General features: G+C 33.7%; 1 protein-coding gene and 1 long non-coding RNA gene across 3 annotated transcripts; one reads left to right on the top strand and one right to left on the bottom strand.

Annotated features, from left to right (window-relative positions):
* Nucleotides 1–664: 664 nt before the first annotated feature.
* LOC121733280 lies at nt 665–3173 on the bottom strand. Its single transcript, XR_006036539.1, has 2 exons — nt 2565–3173; nt 665–2486 (listed from the first exon to the last, which is right to left on the bottom strand). It is a non-coding gene; the product is annotated as an uncharacterized LOC121733280 (long non-coding RNA).
* Nucleotides 3174–5708: 2535 nt separating this feature from the next.
* LOC121733116 lies at nt 5709–7188 on the top strand. Of its 2 annotated transcripts, none has more exons than XM_042123273.1 (4): nt 5709–5830; nt 5915–6154; nt 6486–6644; nt 7054–7188. In XM_042123273.1, exons 1-4 carry the CDS (start codon nt 5782–5784, stop codon nt 7176–7178), a joined length of 573 nt encoding a protein of 190 aa, XP_041979207.1. In that variant the 5' UTR covers nt 5709–5781; the 3' UTR covers nt 7179–7188. The 2 variants fall into 2 exon arrangements, with proteins under 2 accessions (XP_041979207.1, XP_041979209.1); XM_042123275.1 differs by having other exon boundaries at nt 6486–6661.
* Nucleotides 7189–13764: the final 6576 nt, after the last annotated feature.

Genomic DNA, 13764 nt, shown 5'->3' with positions numbered 1-13764 from the left:
GTTCAGTGCGGGAATATAGTACATATTTTTGTAAATATTTAGTTTTAATTATCTTTCTAGTTTATTTTATATTTTCTTCTCGGTAAGTGTATTTATTTTTGTACTATGAATCGACCTCCGGATCCCGGAGGCGGGAATTTTTGTGGCCCAATTCCACAGCCCGGTTATTTTGTTACGTTGGATTTTGATGAGTCCAATAATATGGACACAGAAGAGTCAATAAGTCAAAGAACGTACAAACGATCTCGTAATGATTTTATTGACGAGCTGACGTGCAAACAATGTAACAAAGTAACTAGAGATAGCGCGGGAAATCGTATTAATTGTAAGTGTATACTTGAAAAGGATAATGCTGCTAGCATGCGTGTATCCTCAGCCTCAGCACCTGAGACAGAAAGAAAACATATTGGCAGAAATTTATATAATGAAAATGATGTTTCCCCTTATTTAATTCATGTACAAAAAGTTACAAAAAATGTCTCTGATGGTACGCAACTACACCCCATCACCTTTGGTGACTTTTTAATTAAAAATAACATTTATAATATTATTAATGGCTCTCTAAAAAAAATTGGTCGGAACAGAATTTCTGTTTCATTTCAAAATTACAAAGATGCTAATACATTTATTAATAATTCAATACTCGCTGACAATAATTATGAAGCTTTTATACCATCTTTTAATGTCGTTAGAATAGGTATTGTGAGGGGTATACCAGTTGAATGGTCACCTGAGGAAATAATAAATAACATTTCTACACCTACCGGTAGTGGTAAAGTTGTGAAGGTCAGACGCTTAAATTATAAAACAATGGTGGAGGGTTCTCCTGTATGGAAACCGACTCAGTCAGTTGTTGTATACTTTGATGGTAGGGTTCTGCCAAAAAGAGTTTTTATTTGTTATAATTCACTACCAGTTGAGCTCTACATCTTTCCCACTATACAATGCTTCAAATGTTGTCGGTATGGACATACCAAAGCTCAGTGTAGGTCAAAATCACGGTGTATCAAGTGTGGTCAGGAACATGATATGGATTCTTGTAGTGTTAATGAGCATGAATATTTCTGTTGCTTATGTTCTGGCCATCATATGGCTAATAACAAAATATGCCCAGAGTTTAATAGGCAAAAATCTATAAAAATACACATGGCTGAACATTGTGTCTCTTATGCAGAGGCCAATAAAGAAATTCCTTCCTCATATAAATCTTATTCAGATACACTATCCACTCCTAAATTTAATTTATCTACTAATAATAATAATAGTTCATCTGATAATAGATCATACAAAAAAACTGTAGTTGCTAAGCCTCGTGCTCCTTATAGACCAATGAAAGGTTATGATAAAATTGCCCATAACAATGTGGTAAAAGAGTTTTCTTTTGATAATTTAGAAAAAAACACAACACCAGTACATGAATACAATAAAGGTATAATAAACAATTACAAGAATGAACTTTCTTCACTTACAGATGTAATATCATTATTACAAACCCACTCACAGAACGATAATATACCGTCCATCGTTGCCCCTTTAATTCAATGTATAATTAATATTCTACAATATGGCCCAGATCATTCAGTGGAACGCTCGAAGTGTAGTTAATAAAAAAAGTGACATAGCTTATTTATTAAGAAATTATAATCCTTTTTTATTTTCTTTCTCAGAAACTTGGCTTAGGCCAAGTAATACTTTTAGATTTAAGAATTATAATACAATTAGAGAAGATAGGTTAGACGGCTATGGTGGTGTAGCCTTTCTCCTTGAGAAAAACTACCCTTTTAGCCTTATTGATATCCCTGTACATAGTTCAGAGCTATCTATTATAGCAATTAGTGTAAATAATATATGTTTTGTCTCTGTATATATTTCCCATGCCTCTATTAATATTTTAAATGAATTTAATAACATTTTAAGCTCTTTACCAAGACCTTTAATTATAACAGGTGACTTTAATTGTCATCACCAGTCATGGGGAAGCTCCATTACTAATAGTTATGGTAACAAGCTGCTAAGTGTTTTAGATCTGAATAATCTATGTGTTATAAATTCTGGTGAGCCCACAAGGCGCACTAGTCCAACAGAAGGCAAAAGCGTTGTTGATTTGACTATTTGCTCCTCACAGTTTGTAACACAATTAACATCTTCGGTTCTATCATCCACTTTTGGAAGCGATCACTTCCCCATATTAACTACCTCTCCTTTTGATAATTCTCAGGCTCCTATTCAAAATGTCAGATTATTTCCCAGGTATAACCTTAATAATGTCACCGATAAATGTTGGAAGAAATTCAGTAGTAAAGTTGATGTAAAACTGTCACAGATATTTCCAAATGAAGATGACTCTATTGATGCTCTCGTTTTTACAGATGTCTTGATAGAAAGTGCTAATGAAGTTTTTCCAATAAAAAATGAATCATCTTCCATTCCCAGCCCACCGTGGTGGGATAAAGAGTGTACGGAAGCTGTAAAAAGGAGAAAGAAGGCTGAAAGAATGTATAGTACAAATATGTCTCTTGAAAATTATTGGACATTGAAAAACATTATAAATAGCACCAAATTACTTTTCAAAAAGAAAAAATCTGAAAGTTGGCAAAAATTTTGCTCCTCTCTGTCCCCGAATTCTCCTCCAACTGTTGTTTGGCAAAATATTAGGAGGTTCAAATCTGCATACAATACTTCTCATTCTGTTTCTCTTCCTAGTTCTATTGCAAATGATTTTCTTGACAAGCTTGCTCCTCCTACAGTCAATCTTCCTAACCTATTTCATAACAATAGTACAATAGATGAAAATGAAGAGTCTTCAGAATTAAATTCCTCCTTTACCATGGCCGAATTAAAAAATGTACTTTCGTATGTATCGGATTCCTCTCCTGGGCCTGATGGTATTTATTATTCATTTATTTCTCATCTAAACGAAAACAGTTTATCAGTTTATCTTAGAATCATTAACTCAATTTTTGAATCTGGCAATATTCCATCAGAGTGGAAATGTCAACTAGTGTTACCCATTTTGAAACCAAACAAAGATCCTTCCCTCTCATCTTCATATCGTCCAATAGCCCTCTCGTCTGTTCTTCTAAAAATAATTGAACATTTAGTCAAAAACCGCCTGGAGTGGTTCGTTGAAAGTAACTGCCTGCTTTCTTCATCTCAATATGGTTTTCGGCGTAATAAAAGTACATATGACAACTTAAGTTCTTTTACCACCGACATAAGATTAGCTTTCAGCGCAAATAAATTCGTTCTTTCGGCCTTTTTAGATCTTTCTAATGCATATGATAGTGTTATTATATCAATATTGAAACAGAAACTAAGACGTCTAAAAATTCCTAAAAAAATTATTTCATTTATTATAAACCTGTTAACTGATAGATATATTATTTTCTATAATAATGGCCGTAAATACATAAGAATTGTTACCAAAGGTTTACCACAAGGCTTAGTTTTGAGCCCTCTGTTATATGACATATATACTTATGATTTAGAATTGGCCATTGCAGAGTTGTTGGACGTTGATATTTCGCAGTATGCGGATGATCTGACCTTATATGTTGTAGGGAATAATGCTGATGATGCTTCCGCTAAGCTAACAAGAGCCTTGTATTTTCTTAAGCGTTGGTTGGACAACCACGGCCTAGATTTATCCCCAACTAAAAGCTCCATAGTTCTTTTTAGTCGAATGCGCGTAACTCCTCAAGTTAGAGTATTTTTTGATAACATTATCATTTCACAAAAAAACCATCATAAATTTTTAGGTGTCATCCTGGATGAAAAGCTTTCCGGAATTCCACATTGTGATTATGTTGTAAGTAGATGCGAAAAAAATGTAAATATCATCAGATGTCTAGCAGGCGTATGGTGGGGTGCCCATCCATTTTATCTAAAATTAGTGTATAATGCTTTGATTCGCAGCATATTAGAATATGGCTCTTTCCTTTTGGAGCCTAGACGTGTATCAGGATTTAAATCTTTAGACAAAATCCAAAGTAAATGCCTCAGAATTATATGTGGAGCAATGAAATCTAGTCCAATCAACGCTTTGCAGGTTGAATGTTATGATCCTCCTTTACATTTACGCCGTCAATATTTATCCGACAAATATCTCTTTCGATGCCTTCAGCTTTATGATCATCCTATTATTGCGAAACTTCAAACGCTTTCCTATCATATTTCCGAAAATTCATACTGGTTAAATAAACAAACCCCGTGTTTAATTGTGAGCTATTTTAAATTTAAATCTCTTACTGCACCTATTCATTCTTCTTCTAAATTACCGATTTTTTCTTCTTCTTATGGGGCTCTTGTGTCCACTCCAAATATTCTGACCATTAATATAGAGAAGAACTCTTTGAGGGCCAATGAAAGATTTAATGATATAATTAATACACAATTTAAAAATCATCATTATATCTTTACAGATGCTTCTAAAAGTAATATTAATGGCCATGTTGGTGTAGGTGTATTCCATTCCCAGTACAATATTGTCCAAAAAATTAAACTCCCTCCCGAATGTACCGTATTCTCTGGAGAATGCTTAGGGATCTTAAAAGCTTTAGAATATATTTTATTAGCCAAACTTAAAAAATCTATAATTTTTACAGACTCTCTAAGTTCTATTCAAGCTCTTAACAAGAATCCATTTAAAATTAAACAACAACATCCTGTTATATTCGATATAAGACAGTTATTAACAGATGTTACCAAGAAAGGTACTTCAGTTTCATTTGCTTGGATCCCTAGTCATTGTGGAATAGAAGGAAACGTTAGAGCGGATTCTCTTGCCAATGATGCACTAACGTGTGGTGACTTAAATCCATACAAAATTTACTACCCTGATTTATTAACTTTACCCAAAATTCATTTAGAGACGTCATGGAAATCGTCATTTGATCAAAGTCATAAACAAAAAGGAGCACATTTCTATAGTATTCAATCCGAAATTGTATCAAAACCATGGTTTTATAGTATGAATTTCAATAGAAAATGTAGTAGTATTATATCACGATTAAGACTTGGCCACACTTGCTCGCCAGACCATCTTGCTAGACTTAATATAATTAACAATTCTTCTTGTGCCTGTGGTGCTGAGGTTGGGGATGTCAACCATATATTCTTTTCTTGTCCTCTTTACAACCGTTCCCATTTCCTTGATTCATTGTTAAAGAATAAAATTCCTTTTCCTACTTCAGTTATTTGCTTATTGCATTCTAGAAAATATATTATATATCAAATATTAGCTGATTTTATATTACATAATAATATTGAGATTTGATATTTCTATATTTAATTATAAGTATTCTTTTGTAAATATATATTTTTTCCTGATCCTGTCCTGAATTCCTTTTTCCAAATTCCTCGTTTTTCGTAATAATTTAATTTTTTACATTGTTTTTCCCGTTCGTCATTGGCAATGTACTATGTGCATGCCATTAAAAAAAAAAAAAAAAAAAAAAAAAGTTCAAGTGACATATTTGACACAAATCTGACACTTGACACTGAAATGTTTTTGTTATTTGTTTTTGTAATAATTTTTAGTTTTTTCACTTTTGCTACTTAATTAATTTTGTTGAAAATACACTGACCTTAAAATTATATTTTCTCGATCTTAACTTAACGTTTGTTCTTAAATATCTAGCTATTATTACGAACAGTGCATAAAAATAGAGGTTATAATATATTATAACCTCTACAAATTACAATTATTACACATTTTACAATTATTTACACGTTTTACAATTATTATTAAGAAATAATCTTTATGGACATATTACCTTGATAATGACTTCGACACCAACCAAAGATTCAAGTAATTACTTCACACCAAAAGGTTAGCTTACACCAAACATGAAACAGAGCAGCATAGGTTGTACCTTATTTACTTTATTTACCTACTTATAACTTTTAATTTTAGAACTACCAACACCTACTAAAGACCACAGTGGGGTTACTAAAACAATCTTCACACACATATCAAATTTACATGGTTTGTTAAATGATTGGGACAAGTTACAGTTAAAAGGGAAAAAAATATGCAGATCGATATCATCAATAAAATTACATGAATTTCAAGATAACTACTACCCTCATGAAGTTAAAGTTTTAGTGGAGACATTATTGGAAGTAGTTGATGGGCTACATGATGTATGTGCAGGTATTTATACTTACATAATATTTGTTTCAAATATTTGCAACTTTCTAAAAAACCTGTGAAATAAATTAACCCATCAATCCCCAAGAGGCAGCCGGCTGCCGCATAGCAATTGAAAATCTATTGTGTCATATAGCCACAATGGAGGTGCTATAAATTAAATAAAGAGTCAAACACAAGTAGTCAAATTAAAATATATTAAATTATGTGTCTAAACACGCCATGACGAAGATCCGCAGCGGATGTTTGGCATGATTACGTCAGCACTGCCTATAATATTAATTATTTTATTATTAAGTACTTACTTAAATATTAAAAAGAATGTCTCATGCAGGAATAGAATTATTGGACAAACAAATTAACTCTTTAAGTAAACTGCAGCCGTTGGACACTCCCCTTATGCAGACATGGACAGCCAGTCAGATATCTGAAAATGTATCAAACTTACATGATTCATTTAAACAAGAATTTCATTTGAAAAAGACTATTTTGGGTAAGATATTAATTACTGTATATTATACATTACTAGCTGACCCGACAAATGTTGTTTTGCGATATAAATTATTTCTAGTATCAATTAAAAAGTAGATTAAAACCTATTCTCAGGCCAAACGAATGGACATACAAAATATCATTAGAAACGGTTGAGCCGTTTTGGAAGAGTTCGCGCACACACACTGTGACACGAGAATTTTATATTTTAGATTAGAAATTGCCATTGTTTGATAGACACTCATATTATCAACATTAAAATATAAGCACCTTCATAATGCCTAATGCCATGGACAGACAACCTTAGACAGACATTTCAAATTTACAAATTTTATGACAAGGATGGACTATCAAATCAAATAGCTAATCAGTTTCAATAATTTTTTTAAAAATTGTGTTTTACTTTTCAGAAAACATCGCTCACTGCAGAGACGAGAACTTGATGGAAACATACACAAGTGCTTGGGAATACAATTTGTACTTTGAAATGGACAAGTTTACATATTTATTCATGGAATTTGGAATAACTATTTGATTGGTAATCATATTTTGTTTCATTGTCTTTTTAGAACTGTTAGAGTGGGTTGCAACTTGCACCAGAGACTTTATAAAAAATTTCGATATAAGTATGAGCGGTTAAGGTTATCGTTAAATACGGCGTCCTTAACCAAAGATTCGACATTTTGCACTGTAGTTATAGTTAAAGTCATAGTTAAATTTACAGTTATAGTTAAAGTAAGTTGGTCCAACCCACCCTAAAGTAGATGCCCTATGCATAAATGAAAAATATTACTACACCTATGACCATAGCTGGGCACCGTTAATCATATAGTTAACTTCGTTAATTGTTGACCCGTTAAAGAAAAAGTTAGCTTCGTTAAACGTTAAAGCGTTGGCTTCGTACGAATAAACGCAAGTTAACGTTATTCGTTAATCCGTTAAGAGCATACACCACCGGCTAGAGAAATGAAAGACGAGTATTTGGAAAATCTATTACCTCGGCTTGTGTATTGGATTATGAGCTTTTCTCAACGATAAGAGATAAATCGTAAGTAAGTAATTTTTGAATTATATAATTTGGTACCTAGCTTTCTAAGTGTAGTACAAAATAAATTAAATAAAAGTGGGTTTTTATGTGTTCCTTATATTATAGAGTTTACTGTGAAAGTAGCAGCACTGAAAGGGTTTTTTTGTGATTTGTATGGGCTATCTCATAATATGGGCTTGGGCGCTTGCATACAAATGACAAAAAAAAACCAGTTTCAGCGCTGCTACTTTTTCACAGTAAACTCTATACCCTTGGTGAAGGGACACATACAAACCCTAAAGTATTATCACTTACTTTTGTTACAGCCTGTAAATGAGTGGGTTCATCTATGCTTTATGCCCCACTATAAGGCATAAAAAAGTTACGTGGTTTTTAAATTTTTTAATAACTAGTCAACTGAAAAAACGGTCTACTTTAGTTTGTTTTAGGTACATTACATTAGTGCTAACTGCTAATCTATATTATAAGTACTCATATTTTTGTTGCAGATAAACCCTCTTAAAATGGGCAATAGAAAAGGGAATAAAAAGCGTTTATATATATCCGCTAAAAGAAAAAAACATCACTTTAGCATTAAGCGTCACATCCATTTAGCACCGAGTACTATAGCCAGGTTGCTTTTTTTGAGTTCTCTAGTTAAAAAAGAACAACTTTATGGTCTGTCTGCCTGTCTGTTGTTTAATATTTTTAGGGTTCCGTACCCAACCGAAAACGGGACTCTATTACTAAAACTTCGATGTCTGTCCATCTGTCTACCTCCAGGCTGTATGTAGTAGCTAGTAGGTTATAGGTACAGTAATAGCTAGAGAGTTGTTTTCAAAGATTATGTATTTCTGTTGCCGCTAAGACAACAAAAACTAATAAATAAAATCGGCCACGTGCGAGTCGCACTCGCGCACGAAAGGTTCCGTACCATTATAGAGCTAAAGGCAGCTAAGCTAAAGTTGGCAAAAAATTGTGTTTTTTGTATGGGAGCCCACTAAAATATTTATTTAAGTATATTTTAATTTTATTATTTACAATAGTAAATAATAAAATTAAAATATAAATAAATATTTTATAAAAGTATATACTTTAATAAAAGTACAAATTTAATATAATTTAAAATTTTGTGAAAATTTCAAGTTGCTATTATTCATTACGGGCAAAAGGGCCAAAAAATCAGGTTTGTTGTATGGGAGCTCCACTTAAATATTAATTTTATTTTGTTTTTAGTAGTTACTATAGCGGCAACAGATATACACAATCTATAAACATTTCAGAAGTCTAGCTATAGCGGTCTTAGTACCTTAGGGTACCAAAGGGTAAAAACGGGACCCTATTACTGAGACTTCGATGTCTGTCTGTCTGTCTGTCTATCTTTCAGTCTGTCTCCAAGTTGTAACTCAATGACCGCTATAGCTAGACTTCTGAAATTTTCACAGTTTAATAATGAATGCTGTTTCTATAATAATTGTTACAGTGATGAAAACAAGGAAAACTCAGATATATCGCAAATGCATGAAACTTTCAACGATAACGTATTTGAAGGAAATACAAGCTCTACCTCAGAGTCAGATTTTGACTTAACGATTTGTTATGATCAGCATTTAAACTGACAACGATATCGATGAAACAGTTCAGCATAAACATTTGGAAGGACGTAGAATAGTGAATATCAAATATTTTTTTCCCAGCTTTCGAAAATCAAGCATGAACACACAGATTGCACGTTTGCTGATTTAAAGTTCTTAGGAGAACTGCGAACAGGATTTGTTAGCAAATATAAATTTGAATGCAAAATGTGTACAATGAAGGAAATAGTGTACAGCGAAGATCCAAAATTGAAACTATCTGTAAATGACGCTGTTGTAGAAGGAATAGTCTGTTATGGAAATGGATATGGACAACTGAATGAGATATGTAGTGTTTTAAATATGCCAGTTATGAGCAATACCACATACACAAGGATTGAACAACGTCTGACACCGAAAATTGAAGAATGTGGCATAGACGAGATGATCGCAGCAGCTCAAGAGGAAAAAAGACTAGCTGTCTTGAATGGCGATTTAGACAACGATGGTTGCCCTCTAATATCAGTGGTTGCAGATGGATCTTGGGCAAAACGGTCATACAAAAGCGGATTCAGCTCGGCGTCTGGTGCTGGTTGCATAGTTGGACTTAGGACCAAAAAGGTATTATTTCTTGGAATTCGAAACTCCTATTGCTGTATATGTTCTAGAAGTGCAAAATTGAATATACTAGATGTCCCTGAACACAGGTGCTTTAAAAACTGGAATGACAGCGCCAACGCCATGGAAGCGGATATAATAGCAGAAGGGATTGCAAAAAGTATGGAGATGCATGGAGTAAAATATAATAAACTTATCGGAGATGGCGACTCCAGTGTGATAAAAAAATTGCTATTGAATAAGCCATATGGGCATGACTTTACTATAACTAAAATTGAGTGTAAAAACCATTTGCTCCGCAACTTTTGTAATAAAATAAAAGCATTAGCCAAAAAAACAATCAACCACAAAGGCTTTGTTCCAGTTGACCTAAGAAAAAAAGTTCAGTCCAACGTTTTGCGCTTGAGGAAAGCAGTGGTTGGAGCTGTAAACCATAGAAAAGAGCAAAATAATGACCACGGTGATAAAATAAAAAACCTTAAAATGGACAAAAATATACCAATGACACAAATTTGGTACCGGATCTCCAATCTTGTGGAATATGGGCAGATATTCAGCAATACCTGTTGATGCTGGTATCTAATTCAGAAAGCCTTATTTTAGATATAACCAATAACACCGTGGAGCAATTTAATAATGTAATTGCCAAATTTATTGGCGGTAAAAGGGTGAACTACACTGCTAGAGGTTCATATCAGACACGGTGTTTTGGTGCAGTAACATCGTGGAATAGTGAAACGGCTATCCACGCACGCCTATAAAAAAAAATTCAAGGTTGTAGCCCTGGAAAATATACCAAATAATTCATAGATAAGAAACAGCGCTCCAAAATCATTAGAGAAAGAATTCGAAAGAGAAGGAGTGCTTTCGGTGATAACGTACCGAACAAAAGAAGAAAAGTTACTGGACCCGATGAGAATTATGGTCAGTTAGACCTAGAACCAGATATGCCACCTGAGATATATGATAAATTTGATGAGCTTCAACAAAACACTGTTGGCCAAAGCGAAAATAGGTTGTGGGCAGTAGAAAGCCGTAAACGCCTTACAGCATCCAACTTCGGTCGAATTTGTAAATTACGAAAGACAACATCAGTAACAGGACTTTTAAAATATTTACTATATTCTCAATTAAAAGGCACTCTTGCTACAAATTATGGTAGAGAAAAAGAGGATGAAGCAATACAACAATTCATTAAAGAAACTGGACTACCGGTGTCAAAATGTGGATTATTCGTCGACAAGCATAAAACTTTTTTGGCAGCAAGTCCTGATGGTCTTGTTGGAGAATATTCGATAGTTGAAGTAAAATGTCCTTACAAAATTTTTGACTTAACGCCTAAAGAAGGAATAGAGCAAAAGAAAATAGACTTCTGCGTATTTAAAAATGGCACCCTAGAATTAAAAAGGAATCACAATTATTTCTTTCAAGTGCAGGGGCAACTACATATAACCGGCCGAAATTTTTGTTATTTTATTTTGTGGAGCTGCAAAGGCTTACTTTTCGAAAAAATTAAGAGAGACGACGCATTTTGGCACAAAATGGAACCTATATTAGAAACCTTTTACTTTGACTGCCTGTTACCAGAGATAATCGACGGTCGCATACCACGACATTTAGCAGTAAGAGAGAGAAAAGGATTGGCCATGGTATAGTTATAATGATAGGCTACTTGACCTATATTCAATTTCATTGAACAAATGCATATTTCTAGTAGAACTTGGCTTAGGAAACCGTATTTCAACCTTATCATCAAATAAAAGCTTATGATTGATAAATAGAGTCGATTTGAAGATACGATTTTATGAAAATATAATTTTTGTACTGACGAAAACGCTTTTGCGGTACTTCCGATTTGGATGTGACGTCATCACACTAGTAATTTAATATCTTTTATTTATCGCGCTCGTTATATGTAAGTTTATTTGTACATAAATAATAATAAGAATAAACCTAGAAAGTTTCTTACGCCGGTTCTTCTCGCCGGGTTAGTTCCCGAACCGGTGGTAGGCACCTTAGTATCGACGTTCAGAAATATTTTTGTAAAAAAATTACTCTGAATAAAAAATATTTTGATTTTGATTTGATTTTGATTTTGAAAAGATTTGTAAAATATATTTTCTGGAATAATTCAAATAAAACATCAGTTTTATATATTATCTCCATTTATTGTAGACCGGAAATGAAATGGCCAAAAGTTTTCAACATTACAAATAATTTCTAATTTTTTATAATTTTTGGTCACTTTTAGACTCGTACATATTTTAGCACAAAAAAAATGTTCAAATAAAGAGAATTTAGAATACAAAACGTATGACGTCACACTAAGGCAGGTTTTAGGCGCCATTTATAAGGCATATTTTTCAGTCAAAAATTTTATGGGTATAATATATTTTAATATTTTACACAGTAGAACTGTGTAAAATATTAAAATATTGGTTTTTTTCTGAAAATTAATGATTACGAAGCGATTAACATGAAGAAAAAAAGTAGGTCAAGTAGCCTAATATCATGAATATTAGTGTGATTTTAATATATTAATAAAAACTGTCAAGAAAAAGTTTATTATTTAGGGACCATCCATAAAGTACGTCACACAAAAAAAAAAGTAGATCAAAATCGGTCCACACGTCAAACTTATAACACCCCTCTTTTTGTCGGTGGTTAAAAATTGAAACCACTTCAATATTTCTTTCTAGATTAAATTTTAATATGATAGCACAAAACTCAGCCCCACCCCTTATGTCTAACCGTGTCACACTTCGTCCCCCCCCCCCTTGCCTTAGAAATTAAAGCAAGGCTTGAGCTGTGTTCCTATGTTTTGCTTTTTTTGTATAATCTAGCCAAATTTGTTTTGTGGATGTTTGAACACAGCGGAAAATCTGACCATTTTTTTGGGTTTTTAAACGTTCATATCTTTTTTAATAATTAAATTATGAAAAAAAAGAAAACACAGGGACATGCTAATAGTGGCCATAGATATTCAGGAAAAAAATCACAGCTCTACCGGCATTATCCAGGGAGGAAACAGGGGACAGCGTTTGTATGGAAAAACGGCGGTGTTGACTCCTCTTAATATGTGTAATGGCCTTGTTATAACTTATATCATTACGTTAGTGTACATATTAAATTTATTGGTTTAGGTTCTGGAAGTTAACAGGTTAAGGACAAAACAAAATACTTAAATAATGAAATGGTAAAACGAAACAAATCTTTTCTCACTCGCACGCGCCTAAAAACGTATGTATTATTGTTTTTGTTTCACTCGCTGCTGCCGTGCCGCGGCGCCGCGCTGCCCGCCCGCCCGGCACTTGTCGTTTCATAAGGCCGGTATAAATAGTCAGCGGGGCTAAAATGGTCGCTTTGAAGAATCGTGATATGAATCATAATATGATTCATTTTTCTAAAATCGCAAAATGCAGCTCTGCTTGCAGTTCATATCTGTATTTTATAACTGATTTGTCAGTTTGACAGTTTTGACAATTCATTTGCTGAATTGATTGAGAGGAATTGCTAAATGTGACCATTTTAGCCCCGCTGTACTCAAGATGCATCTCGGTCTCAAGACACGGTTCAGGCTCTGTGACTGGCTGGCTGTCAAAATTTGGACCAATCACATAGCTGAACTGCGTCTTGAGACCAGGTCGCATCTTAAGTACTTACTGACTATTTATTCCAGCCTTACTGTCTGAACCTGTTTCCGCGCCGCGCCGCGGTGCCGTGCGGTAAATAGTAGGCATTGGATTAACGATTAACGGACTCCTACATATTAACGGAAGTTAAGGAGTCCGTAAATATTTTAAATATTTACGGACTCTAGCCCTCTAGCCCCGCTGTACTCAAGATGCATCTCGGTCTCAAGACACGGTTCAGGCTCTGTGACTGGCTGGCTGTCAAAATTT

Source organism: Aricia agestis, chromosome 13, assembly GCF_905147365.1.
Source record: "Aricia agestis chromosome 13, ilAriAges1.1, whole genome shotgun sequence".
NCBI lineage: Eukaryota > Metazoa > Arthropoda > Insecta > Lepidoptera > Lycaenidae > Aricia > Aricia agestis.
This window is presented reverse-complemented; position numbering and strand designations above follow the sequence as displayed.

Excerpts from the sequence above, each read along its gene's own strand:
- LOC121733116 (XM_042123273.1), top strand. The coding sequence starts at position 5,782 with ATGACTTCGACACCAACCAAAGATTCAAGTAATTACTTCACACCAAAA. Across the intron at positions 5,831-5,914 it reads TAATTACTTCACACCAAAAG|AACTACCAACACCTACTAAA; the intron begins GTTAGCTTACAC and ends TTTTAATTTTAG. Across the intron at positions 6,645-7,053 it reads TTTGAAAAAGACTATTTTGG|AAAACATCGCTCACTGCAGA; the intron begins GTAAGATATTAA and ends TTTACTTTTCAG.